At 34.2% G+C, this 25,475-nt stretch overlaps 1 protein-coding gene across 14 annotated transcripts in view; it reads right to left on the reverse strand.

Moving 5' to 3' along the window:
- KCNT2 (potassium sodium-activated channel subfamily T member 2) overlaps positions 1-25,475 on the reverse strand; it is a 452,321-nt gene that overhangs the window by 342,944 nt on the left and 83,902 nt on the right. For 8 of the 14 annotated variants that reach the window (XM_058274897.2, XM_058274894.2, XM_058274895.1 and 5 more), the window contains exons 2-3: positions 5,009-5,088; positions 2,794-2,893 (exon numbers count right to left, since the gene is read on the reverse strand). The exons of 4 other annotated variants lie outside the window; for them this stretch is intronic. In XM_058274897.2, the coding sequence (XP_058130880.1) occupies positions 2,794-2,893; positions 5,009-5,088 (180 nt within the window). Of the gene's footprint in view, positions 1-2,793; positions 2,894-5,008; positions 5,089-21,232; positions 21,331-25,475 lie in introns of all 14 variants that reach the window. 2 more of the 14 variants (XM_071207626.1, XM_071207625.1) reach the window with 1 other exon arrangement.

Raw genomic sequence — 25,475 nt, forward strand, 5'->3', positions numbered from 1 at the left:
TATCTCAGTCTACATATAATACCAGGCGTTAAAAAATGCTTTTTGACCTAAATAAAAGGGAGAAATGGAAAGGACAAATGAGTTTATATGGCTATGAGTCTCCAAAAACAGCTAGGAGGTTATCAGAGGGGTTGCCCTTATGCACACCTCAGCAGAGTGCCAGAGACAGATAAAGTAGATACAACCCCAGGTATTGGTTCTTCTGAGGGCTGCAGAGACCCACAAGTTCTCTGGTCATGGCAGATGGAGTTCAGTGCCATGTCAGTTGGCCCAACTTTGGAGTTTGTGTTTCTGTGTGATGGAGCTGGACTCAGATGTGATCTTTGTCCACAACCCTCTCCTGTTATTTTTAACAGATCTGTAGTTGGTGCTGGGGTTTAGTGTATACTCAGGGGACCTTAATCTCTGGACTGACCATATGATAGCCAGGCCCAGAGCCTCAACAGACTTTCAAGTCCTACACTCTAGTTTATTGGACTTACCCCACTTAGCTAACGTGGAGGTGAAGAAGGTCAACCACCACACCAGGGAGCCAAGAGTGCCTATGACTGAAAGCAGGAGAATTGCATCCAGCATCCACCTGGAATCTAAGCCCCACTCTTGACATTGATGTGGAGTGGACACAACCAATCTAAGGTCCACAGGATGGAGGAATAGAGTATGGATTAGAGTGGACTTACTGATATTCCATTCATGAACTACTGTGATTAGTAACCAAAGAAAATGTGACATTGGTGTGGAGAAAGTGACCATGGTGGCTGCTGAGGGTAGGGAGTGGGAGGAAGAGATGTGATGTGGGGGCATTTTTGGGGGTTGGAGTTGCCCTGGGTGGTGCTGCAGGGACAGTTACTGGACATTGTATGTCCTCCCATGGCCCACTGGGTGGACTGTTGGAGAGTGTGGGCTTTGGTGTGGACCATTGACCATGAGGTGCAGTGGTGCTCAGAGATGTATTCACCAAGTACAATGAATGTCTCATGATGATGGAGGAGGTTGTTGTTATGGGGGAAGGAGTGGGGTGAGAGGGGTGGGGGTATATGGGGACCTCATATTTTTTTAATGTAATATTAAAAAAATAAATAAAGACAAAAAAAAGAAAAAAAGAATGACTCTGAAGCATTTGACCTGAGTAAATGTAAGGGTATAGTTGAGGAGGACTGTAAATACAACAGAATTTGGAGGATGGATGAAGTGGTCATTTATTTGGGATGGAGAATAGCACAGAAGAAGCCAACTGGGACATTGGGTCTTGAACATGTTAAGTTTATAATGCTGCTTAGGCATCCAAGAAGAAGAGTTGAATATGCAAGGGGAGTTTGGGAAAGCATTGGCTTCCTGTGATCACTTAGTTACATAGTGATAAAAGGCATTAACAAGTTTAGACCTGAGGGTCTCAAGGCAGAGAAATGCAAATAAGAGAAAAACTCAGCTTCATCATATGGGAGGTGTGAATGATAAGATTAAGGTTACATTGAAGTAAAAAATATACATAAACAGGGTTCTTAACCATGAGTACATGAGCTTGAATTGAAAGTCAAAAAAACATTATTCTTGTGGGGACATGTTGGTGCAGGTGTTTTATATTTATTCCACAGTATAGTGTAGACTTAGTAAGGGGTTCATGGTTTTCTCCTGACTGGCAAAGGGGTTTGTGGAACAAAAAAGGTTAAGAACTCCTGACATAAAACAATTAATCCAATATCAGAAAATAGCAAGAAACACAAAATATGCAACTTTCTTATAGGCGGAAAATTCCCTGGAGCATAGCAAATGCTTCTTTTCATCTTTATTATCTTCACTCCTAATAAAGTAAATAGCACATGCTAACTATTAAGTAAAGAAATAGTTAAATATCTACAATTATAGTTTATTAAATAATTTTATATATAATTAAAAATTATTACACTGTAAAACTTTAACTTATCTTCAAACACTTTAATAAATGTGGAATTATTTTCACTATCTAAATCAGCCAAAAAACAATCAATTAATTTAATACATATTCTGATCTCAACTTCCAATTAATTTTGATATTTTTAAGTTTAAAAAAAATATTCTTATGTCAACCATCCATGTGAAAAAAAATGTACAGAATTTAGTCATCAAATTCAAGTTTTCTACATTCCAAATTATTGTAAATTTAGTAGCCTGGGCAAGGGCCTAAGATTGTGATGAGGTAAAATTTATTCAAGCTATTACACACCTAGTTCCCTTCTCTACTGCTTCCAGCAAAGGCTGGAGACTTAAAAGAAAAGTCCACAAATGTATAGAAATGTGATTTGGTAAAAGCACAATGATAATGAACTAAAAATGTGTCATTTGACTCATACAAGTAAAAGAACTACACAAAATAGACTGAGACCTGACATAGTCATGCATTTCAATATATGCTGGAGTAATTCCATTCAAGAGTAACAATTTGAGTATAACTGAATATGCATACAGAGCTGGCATAGCGTAAACTAATTGGGAGGGTATATAAATAAAAAACAGAAAGCCCTTCCAGTGTATTACGACTTCACTTTTAAACCAAACTTTGATATGCAATAAAAATATTTATGGGTTTGTGTCCAATATTAGCCTTGGATTAATAAAAAAACACTTTAAAATAAAGAGATATTTATAAATAAATTCCTGGGATTAAACTCATATTTTACCTGAAAGTCAAATCAATTTCATGTGTGACAAAAAGCTAAAATGGCCTTGAAAAAATGAATTCTATACAGTAATTTAAATAGTAATAAAATTCAAAGTAAACAAAAGAATGTTGAAGGTCAAACAAAGATACCTTACCATTCATTTCCTTGAGAAGGATTTTCTAGAAGCACTCGGATTATGTATAATAAGCAGCTTAATAATTTGAGAGAAAAATTGAACAGGCGTATTCGTAGACCTTTAAAAAACAACAAAAGTTTGACTTCCATTTGAACTAAGTTCACAAAAGACTAAAAATATTTGTCAAAAATTTCCACTTAAAATACAGGACTTAAATTGTATTTAAGAACTATAATATCATAATTGTCAAAATGCTCCTAAGTTCTAGATAGCTGAATTTTAATTAGCTGAATATTGAAAGAAAAAGTGAGTTTGACAGAATGTACATACTGCAAATGATAAATTATACACTGAGAGTAACTCTAGGTTTGGGCACTAGGAAATCACAATTTATGTCCAATCAAGACTGCATAAAATATGCTTAGAATTTTAAGCATTTTGCATTTTATATTTCCATGATATCTAGAATAACTTTAGGTAGCTAAGAATTTTAACTCTATAACTTCACAGGATAAGTTATCTATCAATTGTGTACTGTCAGAGCACCTTGTAGACTTGGATACAGAGAAATCATGCTAGCATATGCTGGGAAATGTACAAATACACACACACATGGACACATTGTGCTCTCTGTCAGTGACACTCTGAGTTCATTGAATCTCATTTTTCAAAGTACATTAGACACCAAAAAAATTTTTAAAATATTTGTGGGAATCAAGGCCATTATACATGTTATTTTCTAAACTATGTACTCTGTAATACTTAATGATTAGGAGGAGAAGCAATTAAGATAAAGCCAAAATATGTTCAAAGTATTATTAACAGAAGCATTATTTTTCCTGCAAATATCAGGTGGTATCTGACTTGTGAATTATGAATAAAATTCCTATAATTACTACTTAATATAACTGGAAATGAGTCATCACTTTTTTTTTCTCTGTTGTATGTAATGTTTATGACGTAATGTTTCTTAACAGGAAAAGGTTAATATTTAGTAATTGTGCAATTTTTTCCTAAGTTTTCCTATCAAAATGCTAGGGTATTTTTTTTATGGGTTTGCATGTTTGTAAATTCTTTAAAGTTATTAATGAAATTGCCCTGGGTTACAAAGAAACTGGTCCCTTCAAATGACTGCTAAGTCAAAGCTGCTGCTAGTGAAATAGTCAAATGATTCATCCATCTTTTCTGGCTTGTATTGTTATGATTGAAATTGAGGAAAACTTCTATTCAGATGATGTAGGCATTTTAGGTAATATCTGTTGTTGGGGCTTCCTTGGGAATTCTAAACATCCAGCTTAGAAATGCATTAGTTGTTCACAGCCTTAACCATGAGGCTAATCTGCCACTGAGAATCTCTGACTAGTGTACCCTAAATATTGAAAGATTTCCTATTGTATTTGTATACCTTATGAGTCAAGCTTTACTCTTTGAATGCTACGGACACAACTGAATTTAGATCATCCCAAAGAAATTCAGGGGTCAAAATTGACAGAACTCAAACTCTAAATCAAATAATGTCTCCATTATTTGTTGACATTTTAAGTAATAATCATGGGAAAAGCTGTATATTAGCCTATTACGTCTATTCATTTAAAAATTATGTGGTTTTATGGGAAGGCAACAAGTGTCATTGACACTTCACTATTGAACAAGATTAGAAAGGTACTGACTATGCCAATTTCATGTCCTCCTGAGGTTTCAGTGTTTCCCAAATTTGTCTATTGGTAAGACTCATTGGAGTGCTTACACTGAGTCCCACCTTAAACTTCTTGATTCCAAATCTCCAGAGAAGGATGTGGGAATCTGTACATTTCAGAACATGCTAGATGTTTCTTACTATTTGACATGATTGGGAAACAATGAATTCTTCCCCCAACTAAATCAGTCAATTTCATTCTCCTTTAGGTCAACCACAGTCACCAAGGCCCTCTACATTTTAAGAAACTTTAGGTGTCCCTCATAGTTAAAACGTGGGAAACGCTCAGTTAAATTATTTTCCTGAATTTTTAAATAACCTAGATAGTCCTCTCAGAAGTCTACTTAATGATATAGGATTTGGAGAATTAAAACTTCTCAGGAGTAGTTAACATCACCAGATGTAACATATAGTTTTCTGGCAGACAAGATTATTGCCTGTATACAAAAGGTATTTAGCAAAATTATTGCACAACTGAAATATTTTGAGAAAAATATATGCACAAAACATAGTAGGGGAATGAAATGAATGACTTACTTGATCTCTGGTTTTTAATGAAAAATAACTTTAGTCTCTCTTTAAAAGTGTTTTCATTCATATAGAATTCAACTTGTACCCTGGAAATGAAAATAAAAAAACCATGAATATATGTAATACATAAATATATGTATCTTCTATCATACCTTTATTTTTATAAAGGTCATTAAATATAAACTACTTTGTAATTTTGTTTGTAATCTAAAAGCTTATATATATAATAAAATAAATGTTATTTAATACAGATATACTCTGAGTGAATTCCCTTCCAAAAAAAATTAGAATTGAGAAAAATCAATTTTTGGAGAGAAGCAATTATTTTTATTTTTAAATATATAGCCACTTTAGATATTATATATAGCCAATTTAATTATTTATAATAATGAATGTAATCAGTGGTATGGGGATGAATCTAAACAGATAATAGTAGAAAGGTTCTTAATGCAAATTTGGAAAAATACCATAAGTCATAAGAATCAATTAGATATTTGAAAAATGCAGTTGGGCACCACCACCCCTAGTGTACTATACTAGGATCTTAAGGCATAGAGTTTCTAAATCTATTTTATTTTTATTACAGAACAAATGGGTTTACAGAACAGTGATGCAAAATATAGGATTCCCTTGTAATACCCTATTATTAACACCTTACATTGGTATGCTACATTTATTAAAACTGATGAAAACACATTTTTATTACTGTACTATTAACAATAGTCCATGGTTCAACTTAGCGTTCACTATTTGTGTAGTGCAGTTTCATGGATTTTTTTAAAAAATTTATTCTATTACCAATAACATATAGCCTAACATTTTCCCTTTAACTACTTTCACATATATATTTCAGTGCTGTTGATTATGTTCACAGTGTTGTGCTAAGATCACTACCATCCACTAACAAAGCATTTCCATAATTCCAAATAGGAACCCTGTACATTTTAAGCCTTAATTTTCCATCCCCCATCCCTAACCTATCCCCTGGTAACTTATATTCTAGATTCTGACTCTATGAGTTTGCTTATTCTGATTATTTCAAACCACTGAGATCATACAATATGTATCCTTTTTTTATGTCTTATTTCACTCAACAAAATGTCTTCAAGGCTCATCTATGGTGTTGAATGTATCAGGACTCCATTCTTCTTTATGGAATCTATGCCGTATTTATCCGTTCATTGGTTGATGGATACTTGGGTTGCTTCCATCTTTCAGCAATTGTGAATAATGTGTAAATGTCTGTTTGAATCCCTACTTTCAATTATTTGGGGTATACACCTAGAAGTACGATTGCTGGGTCATATGGTAATTCTATACTTGACTTTCTGAGGAATCATCAAACTGTCTATCAAAGCAGCTGCACCATTTTACATTGCCTCCAGCAATGAATGAATTTTCCTATTTCCCACATCCTCTGCAACACCTGTTTATAATTTTCTCTTGTTGTTGTTGTTGTTTTTATAATAGCCATACTAGTGGGTGAAGTGGTATCCCATTGTGGTTTTGATTTGCATTTCTCTTCTGGCTAATGATGTTGAGTTGAGTAATTTTTCATGTGCTTTTTGGCCATTTTTACATGTTCTTTGGAGAAATGTCTATTCATTTGGCCATTTTTAAATTGGGTTGTTTGGCTTTTTGCTGTTAAGTTGAAGGATTTCTTCATTTATTCTGGATAGTAAACCTTTATTTGATATATGATTTCCAAAAATTTTCTCCCATTGTGTAGGTTGTTGTTTTACTTTCATGATAAAATCTTTTGAGGCACAGAAGTTTTTAATTTCAATGAGCTTCCATCTATCAATTTTTTCTTTTGTTGCTTGTGCTTTGGTGTAGTTTAAGAATATCTTGCCTATAAGGTCCTGAAGATGCTTTTGTATTCTAGAAGTTTGATAATTCTGGCCCTTACATATAGATCTTTGACCCATTATGAGTTTATTTTTGTATATGGTATGAGGTAGGTTGTCCTCTTTCATTCCTTTGCAAATGGAGATCCAGTTTTCTAAGCACCGTTTGTTTAAGGACCATTCTTTCCAAACTCAGTGATCGTACCTTCCTTGGAAAAAAAATAACGTGGTCATAAATATAACAGTTGATTTCTAACTTCTCAAGTCTATTCCATTATTCTAAATGTCTGTCCTTGTGCCAATACCATGCTGTATCAAATGCTGTTGTTTTGTATTATAATAAGTGGTAACAGAGCGAAGTGTGAGTCTTCCAACCTCATTTTTCCTTTTCAAGATGGTTTTGCCTATTCAGGGCCTTTTCCCTTCCTATAAATTAGAAAATTGGTTTTTCCATTTTCCCTAGGAAAGTTATTAGGATTTTGTTGAATCTGTATATCACTCTGAGTAGAATTCATATTTAATGACATTTTGTCTTCTAATCTATGACAGAGGAATGGCCTTCCATTTATTTAGATCTTCTTTGATTTCTCTTATCAATGTTTTGTAGTTACCTATGTTCATGTCCTGTACATTCTTGTTAGAATCATTCCTACACATTTGATTTTTGTTAAAGTGGCTATTATAAATGGATTTTTTTTTCCCCTGGATTTCTTCTTTCAGTTGTTCATTGCTTGTGTAATAAACCATACTGATTTTAAGGTGTTGATTTTGCATCCCATCATTTTGCTAAATTCATGTTAGTTCCAGTAACTCTGTTACGGAATTTTCAAGATTTTCTCTACATAAGATGATGTCATCTGAAAATAGGGAAAGTTTTACTTCTTCCTTTCCAATTTGGATTCCTTTTTTAAATGAAATTTTTATTAAAGTATAACATTCATTCATGAATATATATAAACAATAAGTATATAGTAAAATTTGTCAATTTAAAAAATAAACATTAATATCATCATATAAGCAGCAATTATATTGTTGACCCTGGGATTACAATAATTACTATGTTCTATCAAAAATTACATCAGGAATGGACCAGTTTTGAATGTTATCGAAAGCTTATTTTGAACCTGTCAAGTTGATGTTAGGTTTTTTACTTTGACTTATTAATTTAATGCATTTTTAATGGTTTTTCTTTTATACAATTATTCTTTCTTTCCTGCAATAAGTTTGTTTTTAATAGTATCATTAAGGTAATTTGCTGCTGTATTTATTTATTTGCTTTTCTTTTTTAGGAGTTTCTCTATTTTTTACAACTAAGATCAATGCACTATCTCTTTAGGTTATCCTAATGTCAGTTATAAATTGGAAAAAATCTCCATAGATTGTTCCGTGCTCTGGTCAATTTAAATAATATAGCAGATATTTTTTATAACCATTATCTGTTTGTCCTAACTGAATTAATATTGGCTTTAACTTGTTACTTATTTTTTCATTTTCCTATAGTTCTGTGGCTCTGGCCAATTGAATTTCGTGAAAAAATCATCTAGGATCTTATTCAAATGCAATTTCCCTGCCTCTCTTAAAATTATTTTTCAATAACTTTACAATAGGCCTCGACATTTTAGTAAGACAAAAATTAATTCAGAATTAGGTTGTCAATGTTCCATTCTTTAAGTAACACTATTTGGCTTTTTTCAAATGAATATTCTTTGGAATTTCTTGAGGATGCCAAACTTTTTGTTGATGTTCTCATTTGATCTTGTAGTAGACACAGAACACATCCAAAGAAGGCTTTTCCTGGGTCTACTTTTTGCTACTTTGCATTGTTTCCTTCTTCCCTCCCTCTGCTTCTGTGATATTAGTCATGGAGTCCATGTATAAAGTGTTGTGTGGTGTTTTTTTTTTTCCTATAAGCATCTCAAGCAAGGTAATATCTGAATATCCACCTCAATTTTTGATGATTATAACCAGTCAGTTTCAGCAGATAAAACTTAGTCTGCTATCTATTTATTTCTTTGTTGTCTTCTTTTGGAAAATCTATATATGAATGGCAAATTAATATAAACAGCTCCCAGTATAAGTCCCCATTTTGAAGAGATTTTCACATGGTATCATGTCCATGCTTCTAAATAGTAGCATCTTTCAATTCCATGCCTGGTGGTCTGAATCCAATAAGTAAGGATCATTACTGCCAAGCTTCTCTCAGTCTGTTCTCAACACTACCAAAATCTAAGGTTGTTTTACATTTATGGGAATTACACCTTTCCAAATACTCTAATACATTACTATAAGGTTCTCCCTAGTTTCCCTAAAGTATTTTTCTCTGTTGTGCAAGATCTTCCCAAAGGCGACAGCAGCAGTTCTCAGTCCTTGCTCTTTCCAGGTAAGTCTATTAGAATGTAAACTCCACAAGGGCTAGAAGCATATTGAATTTTTCACCCTTATATCTCTAGCATCTCACATATTACTTGGGACTTATTAGGCAGTAACTATTACTGGCTGAAGTACATCATGAATTAAGTAGTAAGGTCACCAGTTCTTTCTTTGGTACAAACCTTAAAGACACTGAGTCAATATTATGGTGGGAGAGACAAAAATATCTTCATTCCTCTCCTTAGCTTATATCTATTTGATGATGTGAATCTTGGGTTTGTGCTGAGTTGAATGCTTGGAAACTCCTTCTTAGTCCAACCTCATCCACTAAGTGTTTAATTATCAGTCATTCCCCTCAAATATTTTGAAACATGTTTGTAATAGTAAGCCAAAGGGGTGCTGATGCAAAATACCAGAAACCTGCTGGGCATTATAAAGGGTATTTATTTGGGGTAGGAGCTTACAGTTACCTGGCCATAAAGCATAAGTTACTTCCCTCACCAAAGTCTATTTCTGCATGTTGGAGCAAGATGGCTGCTGACGTCTGTGAGGGTTCAGGCTTTCTGGGTTCCTCTGGACTCAGCTCCTCTGTTTCCTCCACAAGGTCAGCTATAGACAATAAGACTCTCTAGGCTTTGCCTCTCTCTACAAGGTCAACTGTAGACTATCAGGTGAATGGCTCTGTCTCTTTCCCCAGAGCTCCAGCTTAAGTCTTCAGCATCAAATTCCACTATCAAAACTCCAACATCAGAAACCCACATCTCCTTTGCCATGCCTTTTATCTGTGAATCCCCACCCACCAAGGGGCAGGGGCTTAATGCCCTAATGATGTGGCCCAATTAAAGCCCTAATCATAACTCAATCAGTCCCAGGTACAGATCAGATTACAAACATAATTCAATAACTATTTTTGGAATTCATAACCATATCAAACTGCTACAATGTTTTCTCAATTTTATTAATTTAAAGGTTCATTTGTATATTTGTACTTTTCTCTCCTCACAGTTTTAATGACCATTTGGGAAGAAATTACAATAATATTTATGGAGTCTATTTTCACAACATATATGTGCTAATCACTCATTGATAACCTTTCATTCTGAATAAGCAGATAGACCATCAAAAATTGCATTTATTTTCCTGTCAGTCCTTGGGTAAGGTAGCAATTAACTGTACTTTACTGGAAAAAAAAAACTGAATCAATTTTATTGACATGCCCATGTTCCTACAGCTAGTATTGGGACAGAGCTTGAACATTAGTCTTTCTATTACTTTTTGCCTCTTGCTCCTTCATTAAGTCAACATTTCATTATGTAGGAGATTTCTAGGTCATTTTTTAAAATTTTACAATACTGAAAATCTATACAGGGATACTGCAGAAGTTTTTGTTTAGTGCTGTCCTTTGGTTATTGACTCTAAACTGGTTCCTATTCATTTCTGAATATTTACACCTAACTTAGGATAACCAAATATTTAGAAAGAGCAACCATTTATATGGATATCTGAAAAGCAAACAAATAAACAAACAAAAGCATACTATCTACTTTCCATCTTAAAGGAAAAGTTTTGTTAGTTCATCCTCAAATGCTCCCAAGGAGTCTCTACCTGTCTTCCAAACTTTGTTATGTATACAAAAATAATCTCGGTTTAAGAATTTGGGGATCTTCCTAAGGCTTTTTTTTTTTTTTAAGATTTATTTATTTATTTATTTCCCCCTTTCCCCCCACCCTGGTTGTCTGTTCTCTGTGTCTATTTGCTGCATTTTCTTTGTCCGCTTCTGTTGTTGTCAGCGGCTCGGGAGTTTCTTTTTGTTGCGTTATCTTGTTGTGTCAGGTCTCCATGTGTGTGGTGCCATTCCTGGGCAGGTTACACTTTGTTTCGCATTGGGTGGCTCTCCTTACAGGGTGCACTCCTTGCGCGTGGGGCTCCCCTATGTGGGGGACACCCCTGCGTGGCACGGCACTCCTTGTGCGCATCTTCACTGCGCATGGGCCAACTGCACACGGGTCAAGGAGGCCCGGGGTTTGAACCGTGGACCTCCCATGTGGTAGACGAATGCCCTAACCACTGGGCCAAGTCCGCCACCCCTAAGGCATTCTTCAATGTCTTCTTACTTATATAATTATTTTCATAATTACTCAGCCTAACTTTCTTACCCCCTTTATTTCAATAACTTCTTATAAAGAAGCAGAGATTAATTCTGTGTTTAGTAGCATTCTCTATGTTTTGTTTAATAAAATTTAAAATAATGCCTTTTGGGGGAGGAGAACCTGGCTATGTTGTGTATATTTAGGTTTGTGCTGTGATAAAAGGTAATGAGGAAAGAATCCCTGGGCCTTAATCACTCACCAATTACCTTTCATTAGAATAAACTGATAGAGCCTACAAAATTACATTTACTTTCCTGTAACTTCTAGGTAATCATGGCTTGCAGGTACCTGGAAATACACAATCTTTTGGTTTCCATGGTAAAACACATTAAAAATCCATCTAGGAGTACTTTTGTATTCAAATCTCTCTTCAGTTAGAAAACTCATGTCCTTATGGGGAATGTTCATTTGCAAGGTTGACTCCCTGTATTTTCCCATTTTATTCAAAATAATTAAACTTAAGCAACCCCAATTTGACTTAAATCTAACCATGGGATATAAAAGATAAAGAAAAGCATGGTAAGTATAAAGATATAATTTTTTCCATCATTTAATGGCAAAAAGGTTCAGCTTCTTGGCACTGTCCTCTCACTGCCTAAGGGGACAGGCCTGGACCAAACCATAAAACATTTACTTCTTTTTGTCCTTTAAGTATATTTTTAAAAAAGGAAAAACACACATTATTTAGACTTATAATAAATCACCTTTGGTAAGGATTATGTATCCTTAAACTTTCTCCCACAAATGAGAAAATGCATGCTTTATGACCACTTTGACTTTTTCCCCCTACCTCTCCTCCCCTCCTTGCCATCCTATTTACACATGCACAAGCACCCAAATGCAAAATACATACATACACTGTATCAGTTTGATATTGTTTATGAATTCCAAAAATAGATATTGGATTATGTTTGGTTTGTTCCTCTGGGCATCTTAGATTATATTGGATTCAGAGGCTTCACTTTTATTTGATTAAATAATGATTGAGGCTTTGATTGGGTCATGTCAGTAGCATGAGTCCCTGTGCACCAGAAAAAAACACACCACAAAGAAGGGAGTTTGGAGTTTTAATGCTGAAGCCCAGAGAGTAAGCTCACAGAGGAACAGAGAGAAGGCTGAGTTAGACATGTCAGAGGACCCGGGAAGAGAGATGAGCCATTTGCCTGAAAGTCTATAGCTGGCCTTTTGCAGAAAGCAGAGCAGCTGAGCCTGGAGAGAAACAAGCCCTGGGAAGAAAGGAACCCGGGAAGCCTGAACCTTGCAGACATCCACAGCAATCTTGCTCCAATAGGTGGCAATAGACTTTGGTGAGGGAAGTAAATTATGCTTTATGGTCTGGTAATTGTAAGCTTCTATCCCAAATAAATAACCTTTATAAAAGCCAACAGATTCCTGGTATTTTGCATCAGCACCTCTTTGGCTGGCTAATTCATACACTTATACAGATATATACCTAATATATATACATGCAAACATACCTTCTGGAAATATAGTGCCATTAGTTCCAGAAAGGCTTGTAAATATATATAAAATAGGGGCAGCACAGACTTGGACAAAAATAGTCTCCCATACATAACTACAACACAGAGGCCCTCTTTTCCTCCCTATACCTATGGGAAAAGATGATCATAAAATATACCATGTCATTTCTAACCCAGATTGGACTATTACATCAGCTATTCTAAAACCTTGAAGAAAATATGATGATGCTCTTGCAGAGCCAGATTGCTAGGAAGGATATGGTTAAACAGCAAGGCCTAGTTTTGGGGAAATGTGTGTGCCTTAGGAGAAGAAACCATTAGGTCTCAGAAAGACAGGCCATGTTTGACAGATGCTAGTTGTTACTTTGAAACTAGAAATTACCTGAAAATTCTCAAATGCAAAAGTACTTTTTGTTTAGCACTTCAAACTGGAAAGCAACATCAAGATTCTAAAGCCAACCCTCCTAACTGTCTTCCATTTATACCTCATATAGACAAGTTATCATTCAATAATGGATACAGCTCGTGGGAGCACAGAGTGTAAAACACCTGGTTAGGGGATAAGTGACAAGATATTTTGAACTAAAACATACTTTTTCAATTAAAATTCTTTGAGCTCTTGTAAAAGTTTAAGGATTCATAAAAATGAAATTATGTTTACCCTAACATTATCTTGAAAAATATATTTTCATGCATTTCTCCTATAATGTATGCACCTTGATAACTGAAATCATCTGTGACATGACTGATAAAACTGTGGGTAACCTATGAAAATCTGGCATAGTTGATCATTCAAGGAAACATTTGCCTAGAAAAATTAAAGGTAACACAAAAAATGCCTTCACTGTTTATTCAGGAATTTCCTACAGATCAGATTATTGGAAAGAATAATCTCTCCACCAGGATAGAAAGACCAATTGTCAAACAACAATTTATTAATTAACTGACTTGCTTCACGACCCTCACTTCACTGTGTTCACCAGTCCTAAATGTTTTATCAGTTGGTTTGCCCATCCCAAATTGCTTACCCACCTTGAAAGTAACCCCTTATACCACTTGAGCCCAGATCCTTAAGCTCAGTCAATACTCCCTTCTGAAGTCTCCATTGTGAGTCATTGTTAAAGTCAATTACAGCAGGAGTTTGAGTAAACTTGGTTGTGCTTTATTAACAAGTTGACTGGTGATATTTCAGTTAGGTGAACAGTGGAAAAAAGGGAATTGTCCTACATCTATTACTCTATAACCTAAATGTTTTTGTTTTTTACTCAAGAACTTAAGATACAGTCCTAAAGCATTTTAAAAATTGCTCAGAAATCTTTTATGTATTAACATACACTAATAATTCACCACACCAACCCCCTACTAATGGAAATTTGTTTTGTCTGCTTATTATTATAAATAAAAGTAGAGAGAAAAGATACATACAAATACTAAATAATCTAAATGTCTAATTATTTAAAAATATATGCATATATGTCAAAGTATATAGCAACAATTTAATAATCTATCATATTCTCACCATTTTAATAGTTGAATAAGCCTCTGTCATGAAACCTCCCCAATACATTTTCCCCCTTTTGTCCAAGAAGATATAGACAATGGTATAATTGAAATGTAAAAATGTTATATTGGAGTATAATTCACTGTCACATTTTGTCAGAATAATAATCTAAACTTGAAAATAGGCAAAAGAGATTACCAGGTATTCTTTCAATATACTTGCTGGGTTTAACTATTACTTTCTGCACTACTTCACAACTGTGTTGGATTTTGTCCAATACAAATGAAAAAATTTTGCCAAGAGGTAAAATCAAAGCTTAGAATTTATGAACCTATTGGACTGTTTAGGGGGAGTTTAACCCAGCAATTAACCCTAATATTGCCTAGAAATACCTAGCTTCTCACATGTTGTTGGACTGGTTTTAGCATCTTACTGTTTCCCTCATTAATTGATGAGTTCAATGAAATTTTTGACATATTCTCATTTTATAATTGTATGAGCTCCATGTTTTTAACCTTTAAAATGTATTTTAACAGCTCCTTCTAAGGATTTCTTATTAATTGTTAATATAATTAAGTTGGTTCAATCACTCTGGAAAACACAATCTTACTTATATTATAAAATCAACCCATAGATTCCAAACAACTCAAATAAAAACCACATAGGATTTACCTTGGTTAACAACAATACTGAAACATTCTTGCATCAATGCCAAAGATGTACTATGTTGATAATGGGGGGGGGGGGGGGAGGGATACAGGAAAAGTATGCCAAATATACACTATAGATCATGGTTGGTGGTGGTAGCCTGATGATATTATCTCACATTCTATAACAAACATTCCACCACAATATGGTGTGTTGGTGAAGGGGTGTTGTATGGGAATTCTACACATGTGCATGATTGTTTTGTAAGGTCAAAATTTCTGCAATAAAAATATATTTAAAAAATAACGATAGGGTGGGTCAGGAGAAAAATACACCAAATGTAACATATTAATTAAAGTATTAATGGTAATACTTTGATGATATTCTTTCCTAATTTGTAACAAATGTTTCACAAAAATGCAAGGTGTTGGTGGTGGCATGTTATATGGGATTGCTGTATAATGTTATGCGTGTTTATTTTGTATACACATATTGTTTACATATGTTCATGTATGAATGATATATTTCAATAAAATTTTAAAAATAAATTAAAAAACCACATAGGGTATTTTGTGGAATTTGAGCTAATTCTGGATAAGGTATACCATCAAAGTAAGTAAGATTTTGAGCAGAAAAATAAGGAGCAGGTATTTCCCGTCCATAATATCACAACTTGTCATAAGGCTATAATATTTAAGACACTATAGAAAGACAAACAGAGCAGTGAAACAAAACAGAGTCAAGAAATTGACCCTTCATATGTGAATATTGACATATGACAAAGGTAATACGCAAGGTCAATAGAAACAAGGTGAAACTATTAAAAAAAAATGAATGTTTTAAATAGCTATCCAAATAGAAAAAAGGAAAACTGCATCCCTACCTTATTAAATTACCTCCAGACAGGTTAAGAAACATTTTAAACTCTTATTAAAAATAAAAGTGACTATCTTTTGACCTTAGAATAATGAAAAGATACTTAAGATATATAAAAGTTATACCATAAATTATTTATAAAACCTTTGCCTAAAAAGATAAGACTATAAACAATAAATAACTTCACTAATGAGATCAGGATATCCCTCCAGCTTGAATTGTCAGAAGATAATAATCTGCTCACCTGAAATCTTAAAGATGGTGAAAGGACAAGTTCACAACTGGGAAAAGTTATCTGAATACAAAACCAATAAAAGTTCAAAATCAACTATATATAAAGAATTCCTTTTAAGAAAAGAACAAACATACCAACCAAACATGAGCAAAAGATGTAAAATGGCATTTCATAGAAGAGGAACTATATTGGTCAATATACTTATAAGGAGATGTTCAACCTTATTAATCCTCAAGAAATTACAAGCAAGTCTATAGTGAGATATTACTTTATATCCACTTAATTGGGAAAATCAAAAAATTATATAATATATATTATATATAATATATAATATTATGTGAATCAAACTATTTCTTATTAATTTTCCCAGTGAACTATATGTTGGTGCAATCATTTTTGTTAAGCAATTAGGCAATATCTAATAAAACTGAATATCCATATCCAGGCATATCTCATATTTTTACAAGTACTATTTTTTTTTGTTTGAAAGTTTGTGGCAACCCTGCATCAAGAATGTCTATGGCACCATATTCAAACAACATGCACTTACTTCATGTCTTGGTGTCACATTTTGATAATTCTTGCAATATTTAAGCTATTTCATTATTGTTGTACATGTTATATTGATTTTACTATTGTAATTGTTTAGAGGTAGATGCCACAAACCACACCCATATAAGATGGTGAACTTAATATATAAATGTGTGTTCTGACTTCTCCACCAATTGATTTTTCCCTGTCTCTCTCTCCTCAGGCCTCTCTATTTCCTGAGGCACAACAATATTGAGTTTAGGCCACTTAATAATCCTACAGTGAGCCATAAGTGTTCAAAAGGTAGAAATGATTAAGCTAAGTGAGGAAGGCATGTCAAAAATCAAGAAAGACCAAAATCTAGGCTTCTTGAGCCAAATCATTAGCCAAGTTGTGACTGCAAAGGAAAGGTTCTTGATGGCAACTAAAAGTGCTGCTTCAACAAGCACATGAAAGATAAGAAAGCAAAACAGGTTTATTGCTGATATGGAGAAAAGTATAGTAGCCTGGATAGAAGATCAAATTATTCACAAAATCCCCTTAAACAAAATACTAATCCAGGGCAAGACCCTAACTCCTTTCATTTATATGAAGACTGAGAGAAGTAAGGATGCTGCAGAAGAAAAGTTGGAAGCTAGTGTAGGCTGATTCATAAGGTTTAAGTAAAGACACCCTCTCCATAACATAAACATGCAAGGTGAAGCAGCAAATGCAAATGGAGAAGCTCCAGAAAGCTGTTCAGAAGATCAAGTTAAGATCATTTATGAAGGTGGCTACATTAAACAACAGATTTTAAATGTGGATGAAACAGCCTTATATCGGAAGAAGATGCCATCTAGCACTTTCATAGCTAGAGAGGAGAAGTCAATGCCTGGTTTCAAAGCTTTAGAGGACAGGCCAACTCTCATGTTAGGGTTTAATGCAGCTGGTATCTTTAAATTTAAGTCAATGCTCATTTACCATTCAAAAATCCTAGGGCCCTTAAAAATTATGATAAATTTACTCTATCTGTGTTCTATAAATGGAACAAAGTCTGGATGAAAGCATAGCTGTTTACAACACAGTTTCCCGAATGTTTAAAGTCCACTGTTGAGACCTACTTCTCAGGAAAAAAAAGATTCCTTTCAAAATATTACTGTGTGTTGACAACACACTTAGCCACTCAAGACCTCTGACAGAGATATGCAATGAAATTAATGATGCTTTCATGCCTGCTAACACAATATCTATTCTGCAGCCCATGGATCAAGGAGTCATTTCAACTTTCAAGACTTATTACTTAAGAAAAATATTTTGTACGGTGATAGCTATCATAGGTAGTGATTACTCTGATGGATCTGGGCAACATAAAGTTAAAACCTTCTTTTTTATTCATGATTATTTTGTGAACTCAAACTTCTCTAATAAAAAAAAAAAAAAAAGGAAACCTTTTGGAGAGGATTCACCATTCTAGACACCATTAAGACCATTCATGATTCATGGGAAGAGGTCAAAATACCAGCACTTACAGGAGTTTGGAAGAAGTCAATACTAACCCTCATGGATGACTTTGGATGGAGGAAATAACTCTTCATGTGGTGGAAATAGCATAAATATGGAGTCTGAGGATGTGACTGAATTACTTCAATCTCACAATAAAATTTTAACAAATGAGGATTTGCTTCTTATGGATGAGCTACGGAAGAGATTTCTTGAGATGAAATCTACTCCTGTTAAAGATGCTTAGAACATTTTTGAAAGGATAACAAACGATTTAGAATATTACATAACTTAATGGATAAAGCAGTGGCAGGGTTTCAGAGGTTGAACCTCAATTTGGGAAGAAGTTCTACTGTGGATAAAAAGCTATTAAGCAGCATTGTGTGCTATAGAGAAATCTTTCATGAAAAGAAGAGTCAATTGATGTGGCAAACTTCATTAGAAGAAAATAATTTATTTCATATTTTAAGAAATTTCCACAGCCACCACAACATTCAGCAACCAACACCCTGATCAATCAGCAGCCATCAACATGGAGGCAAAACCCTCAAACAGCAAAAAAGATTACAACTCGCTGAAAGCTCAGATGATGGTTAGTTTTTTTTAGCAATAAAGTATTTTAATTAAGATACATACATTGTTTTAATATATAATATTATTGTACATGTGAGAGAGTACAGTATGGTATAAACAACTTTCATATGCATTTCAAAACAAAAATAATTGTGTGACTCACTGTAATATTTGCATTATTGCAGAGGTCTGGAACTGAACCTGGATTATCTCTGAGATATGTCTGTACTTACACACCAACAATTTCACTCCTACATACCATACAGAAACTTACACAAGTGCATTTGGATGCATGTACAAGACTGTTCAAATAAGCACAGTTTGCGAGTATAAAGACAAAAAATGGAAGTAACTCAAATATTGACTGGCAGGAAAATGGGTAATTAATTAGCAACATATATATACAATGGAATATTATAGTAAAACTAATGAACCAAGGCTATATGAAACAATATGAATGGATTTTAATAACATACTGTTGCATGAAAGCTGCATCGGGGGCTACATGTAACATAGTATCCACTTTTACCAATTTCAAATATATCTAAAAATCAAACAAAAACTTATTTAGAAATACATATACATCTGTTAAAACTGTATTTTTTAAAAGCAAAAGAGAAAGCACAAGATCATTATAGTGATGGCCTTTAGGAAGTATACCAGGGAAGAGAGCTGAACAATTTAGTTACATGTAAGTTATAAATAGTATTAGTTCTTGAAATGTCCACAGATGTCCATGTATTATCAATAAATTAATAAAATGAATTAATTAATGAATGAAATGAGGCCCTATCTGTAGACCAATGGTGAGAGTATGACACAGACTAGGAATTATAACTAAACTAATTCTTAGCCTGTGATGATGGAAACATTTCTTAAATGTATTTATTTTAAACGACAAGGACTCCATGGTGCTATGTGAAAGGAAATTTCCATACTGTCCCCAAATAACTGTATATATCAAATCTTTAGCACTGGTCAGAATTTAATAGGGAGCTATACCTACTAGGATAAGTTTGGATAGGAGGAAAAGACACATGGAAGACTTTTTTTTACATAAAAATAGTAGGTACAGAGGAAAAATGCAAGAGGAAAATTTTAATACGGGGGGGATTTAAAAGTAGTCAGAATGGCAAGAGCACTGGAATCATATCAGGTAATAGTAAGATGGGAAAGGGCAAAGTAGAATGATAGCAAGAAACCAGAAAACTAAAAGAACTAGAACAAATGGCAAGAAATATATCAATTAAATTGATAATGATGTTATCAAGAGGAATTAATCTTGAAAATGCCCAAGAACTATGCTTAGCACATTTACGTATTGGCACATGTAATCCTTGAGACAAACATTTCACAGGTACAGTTAATATCGCTTTTTTACAGATTAGGAGACAAGGGTATTTGCCCAAAGTCACACAAATCATAAGTGGTAGAAGTAGTATTCACACCCAAACAGTATAACTGCAGAGCCCACACACTTAACCCTGATGATATATGGCCTTTAACCTAGAAAGAAACATGATATTGTATGAATTAAATTTACTTTTTATTTTAAAGGGTTTTTTTTCCTAACTATAAATACACTTAGATAATGAAATTCATTTTATTTACCATAGCTGAAAACACACTTTAGGAATTTATTAAATAAAATTTATTTACATGAGAAAAAATGCTTAATGATTTCAGTTTAAGTAATTTAGTAAGCAAATATTATTCCCTATCATGTATTAAAAACCATGTAACTAGATGAGGTAGACATGGAAATGTGCCACCCAGATGTCCCCCTACTTCAAGAAAGAACTTTCTGCCCTCCTGTAGAGACTGCAGTTAATAGATAATCTCCAGCTATCAGCAACTTCAGGGTCTGCCTCTGCTATAAAAAGCAGTCTTGCCTGAGGTCATGCCTTTCCCACAGGAGCTCACATGTAGAAACTGACAGAAATGAGGGTATAAAGGCCTAGCTGTTTTGGCCCAACAAGGAACACTATGTCAGGCAAAATGTACTTCAGAGCTCCCCACCAGGTGGGTGATGCTGGACTGACATCACAGTTTGACTTTTCTTCTGCCCAATCCAGCCTCATCTACCTCTCTTTCTCAGGGGTTGTTCCTAATAAAAATCCTGCCACCCAAACTGCCTCAATGTCTTCTTCTGGAGAACCCAACTTGAGATACTGGCAATTACTTTTTATTTATTACATGATACACGAATTGGATGGCAACTCTCTAGATCAGAAAGCAAGTTAAAGATTATGATTAAACTGACAACATATAAATAAGAGCAAATTGCTTTACCACAAAAAAGTTTTCAAAGTAATTCAGGACTCTGCTTCTGACAATATGGTGGACCAGAAGTCCTACGAAACCCTCTTTAAAAGGGAACACCTAAAAAAAGTTAAACAAATCATTAAATGCATACACACACACACATTTTCAACATTCATGACTTAGCTGGCAGGAAAGTAAGGGAAATCCTTAAAGGAGAGAAAAGACAAGAAAATAAGAAACCAAGACTTAAACTAGCACTGAAGCTGCTGTTTACCTGGAGCTATCTGCCAATTCTTTGTGGTACGGAGCTTGTGTTTTGACAGGCCATAGACCTGCTGAGATGTCGGAGATCTCCCACAAAGAGCCAGGGTCCTGGAAGGGAACATTATCAGTATGTGAACTATAAAAAGTTCCTCAGAGCAGAAAGAGATAGTAAGCATGCCTGGCCCTCTTAGCCATGGTTCTGAGTGGAACAGAAAGGAAAAAAGGAGAGACTGAGACTGAGAGTGAGTGATCCTGAATTCGCTTTCTCCAGTTTCTCACCTCCAGTTCTCTCTTAAGCCCATTCCACCTTTCCACCAAATCTGCAATTATCTAGGTCACTAGGGACCTCTACAAGACAAAATGTAGGAGTCAGGTCTCAGTCCTCGTTGTTAGTTGTCCTATCAGCATTGGACACATTTGATCACTTCCTCATCCTTGAATCACTTCCTTTATTTGACTTCCAGGACACTCTTTTCTCTTTTTTTTAATTTTTGATGTTGTTTTTTTTTTTTTTAATTGCTGCTTTTCTGTACCTTACAGGATACTCTTTCTGAGTATCATTGGCTTGTTCTTTCTCTTATTTTCTTGGCCACACTCAGAGTAGTGATCTTGTCCAAAAGTAGTGATCTTGCCTTGAAATCTTATCAATATGCACAAGATCGCCAAATTTATATCTCCAGCCCAGTTGTCTCTCCCAAACCCATTTATCAACTACCTACTCAAATTTCCTACTTGAATCTCTAGTAAGCATCTCCATCTTAGCATATCAAAAACTAAGTTACTAATTTTTTCCCCTGACCTTCTCCACTATCTATGCTGACTTCAAAACTGTCATTTTTGGGATTCTAACCGAAAATCCTGAAGTTACACCTGGATTATCTTTTCATTTGAAATTATATGAATATTATTCTCTAGAGTTCTTTGAGTAGTAAACATTTATAGTGGACTAGGAAAGATGAAAAAAAATGCTTTCAAAGATCATGTTCAGTCAACATAGCAATAGTGATTAAAAATAATTAAACTTGTTTTCAGGATGAAATTTATTTTCAAGGAAATTAAGGGAAAAGTAAGAGAAAACATAATTCAAAGTGGTAAATAGAAATAATGAACTCAAATAGAAGCTCCATCCTTGTATTAATTTATAAAATATAGCAGTAAAATATTTTGCATTATTGAAAGTGCTGTGAGTGTGCAAAGTCTTCTATTCAAAGGCATGGCATTTAATTAGATATGGCTATAAAAACTCCCAAGTTGGATCTCTGGTGTGTGTGTGATGTATAGTGACAAAGAGGGTAGTAATGGAAAGGAAATGATCACCTACTTCCTTCTCATTATCACATTATTGTGACTGAGAAAGGAGGAACTTTCATCTAACCTGCTAATTTTCCTTAGCCTATCCTCTCCTTCCCCAAATTAATAGCAATGGTGGCAAAAATTCAGAATTGACTTAAGGGAGAATAAAATTCATGGCTTCAAAAAGCCTCATTAAACCTTAAGTTCTACTAAAGAAAATTTTTCAGTTTTTTCATATAATTGTAACCCAGTACCTAGCAGAGCACCAAGAACATAGTGAGTGCTGACTACTATATACAAAATTAAAATTTACTCTGTAATAGTTTCTTCTAATACCACATTAGCACCTAAAGTTGTCATCTATCAGTATGCAGATGCTGGAAATCCATGGCTGCTGCCAGTCTGGCATCTATGCTGAGAAACAAACTCCCAAATAACCTTGCTTCAAAATGGAGAACACATTTAATAATTTAAGAATGCATGCTTCTGATTTACTATGGATGATATAAAAATATATCATATCATATGTTGTACTTTGATATTACTTTATGAATCCCCAAAAGGAAAGATTAGATTTTTAAACTAACCTATTCCTGTGGCATACCATTTGATTGCTTAAATTCTGTTGAGGTCTTTGATTAGATTACTTGATAAGATCTCTTTAGGGCTTTTGATTGGACTATATCAGTGAGGTCTCTACTCCCTTGCTGGGTCTGATATAAACAGGACGCAGTGAGAGAGACAGACAGACCCGTGAAAAGGAAGCTGCCATATTTGATTCTGACGTGAGAGAAAGGTTTCACCCTCAGCTGAGCTGCAGGGAGAGAAACCTCTAAGAGGCTCAAAGAGCTGAGGCCCAAGAAGAAATGAGTCATGCCTGAGAGTTTACAGCTGAACTGGGGAAGAAAGTGGAGCCGTCAAGACAGAGAGGAGGCCTGGTAAGAAACAAGCCTTATGCCAGGTTTGCCTACAGCTGCAGAAAGGCGGGGACCTTGGCAAGATCGGTGGCCATCTTGCTTTCCCACGTGGCAGCTGACTTTGGTGAGAAAGCACCTCTTATGATGCCTTGTGTTGGACTTTTCATAGCCTTGAAACTGTTTAAGTTTTTAACCCCAAATAAATCCTCTTTATAAAAGCCAACCCATTTCTGGTACTTTGCACTGACAGCCCTTTGGCAAACCGAAACATAATACCTCTTTTTTCCTCAATTCCTTAATTCCATACAAATTATTGGACTCTTCAGTTTAAGAGTCACTACCTTTCAACAAAAATGTTCAACAGGACTGTAACAAAAGTAACAAAGCATTCTTTTGCCTTTCTTCTAGGCCTTGCTTTGCTTTCTTTAGTTCTCCTTTCACTTGTCACCTAAGCCTTCTCTCAGCAAAGTCTATACACATATATTTCTGCTTAGTGCCCTCTATTTCTTCCACCATAGTAATTATTACAATGTACTGAAAATGTCAGTTTAATGATCTGCATCCTTCAAAAAGATCTAATAGAAAAACAACTAGTTTTATGCTAAAGGAAAAGGACACAGGGCTATAAACGGTGGAAAAAAACACCTTTGTAAAAACATTTATTTAATTTTAAATTTGAGCAAAATTTAAAAAGTTTTACTTAGTGTTTTGCAAAAATAATGAGCAAAAATAGACAGGAAGCTACCAGATGGAAGGAATCATTAATCACCTCCAACTATGCACCTCATCAAGAGTTGATCTGAGGGCATGTTTCTTCCTTTGTTTACCTCCAAAGTTGCTTATAATGGCTCCAGTTGGCTCTAAATATTTAATAGGAACTGTGTTGATTTTTAAATTTTCATTGTGTTTTCTGAACCTACGTGAGTGTGAGGTACACATATTAGGTACCTACTGTATTTGTTGAGTGTTGAACTTATTTTACTGCATAAAAGTTTGCTTTTTTTGCTCTTGCTATTTTTTTGTATGACAATATTATATTATCAGTTTTTAAATCTCTTCCACATGTTTTTCTAATTTTCACTCATCTTGTGTTTATACTTATTTGGATTTCCTACTCAACATTCTCCTTTAATCTTCCCCTCCTTAGTCTACCATAGGAATGTATACTATTATCTTTATGATTTTGGTTAAAAAAAACAACGATTTTCCTTATAAATAATTTCAGGATAATTCTTTTACTTCACATATATTACTAATAATATGTAGCTAAAAGTGTGTACATTATTTAAACATTTACTGAACTATTCACTCAAATATTTAAATACACGTATGAAATTTAAATATTAACTTACAATTGAAATACTTAATCACTTCTCTTTATAAGAACATAAAGTAGTTGATTTCCATGCATTTAACTTTTTGGATGTTTTCCTTTTACATATTAATAAATTATTAAATATATATAACTATGTCACTTTAGTAATTTGGCTAAAACATGCCTTTTATATTTATGAAACTATTTGCCCAACAAGTCTGAATTTTCAAACATCAGAGATTTTAAAGGGAAACAAAAAAGAATATAACACATTTCAATTTGAAAAGGAAAGAAGTCTTTAAGAGATGACTGAATCCATTCTAGAGATTTAGCCTCTAGTCACAATCCATATCTCTTGTGTATGAAGTTCGAAAAGTGTAATTTAAAATACCAAAGGAACATTGGGGAAAATTCTAAGTCATTTTCAATATTCATGGAAAGGGACCAAGAAGATTTTGTTGCAAGGCCTTTCAGCATTTCTGAGATGAAGAAACCTTTACTAACAGTCACAGCATGAGGCATCCTCCAGAACTCAGAATCTTCCACCCAGCATCACCACACCATCATGAGGTCCTTCTAACGATTCTATTAAGAGGCAGTCATTCTACGTTATAAAATGGATGACAAACTCTGAAAAGTACTAAAGAATATGCAGATGTACTTATATCTCTAATATCTTTGAAATATGCATGTTTCATTTTGACATTAATAAAATTATGCAAACATTG

The sequence above is a fragment of the Dasypus novemcinctus genome, chromosome 13 (assembly GCF_030445035.2).
Source record: "Dasypus novemcinctus isolate mDasNov1 chromosome 13, mDasNov1.1.hap2, whole genome shotgun sequence".
Taxonomy (NCBI): Eukaryota; Metazoa; Chordata; class Mammalia; order Cingulata; family Dasypodidae; genus Dasypus; species Dasypus novemcinctus.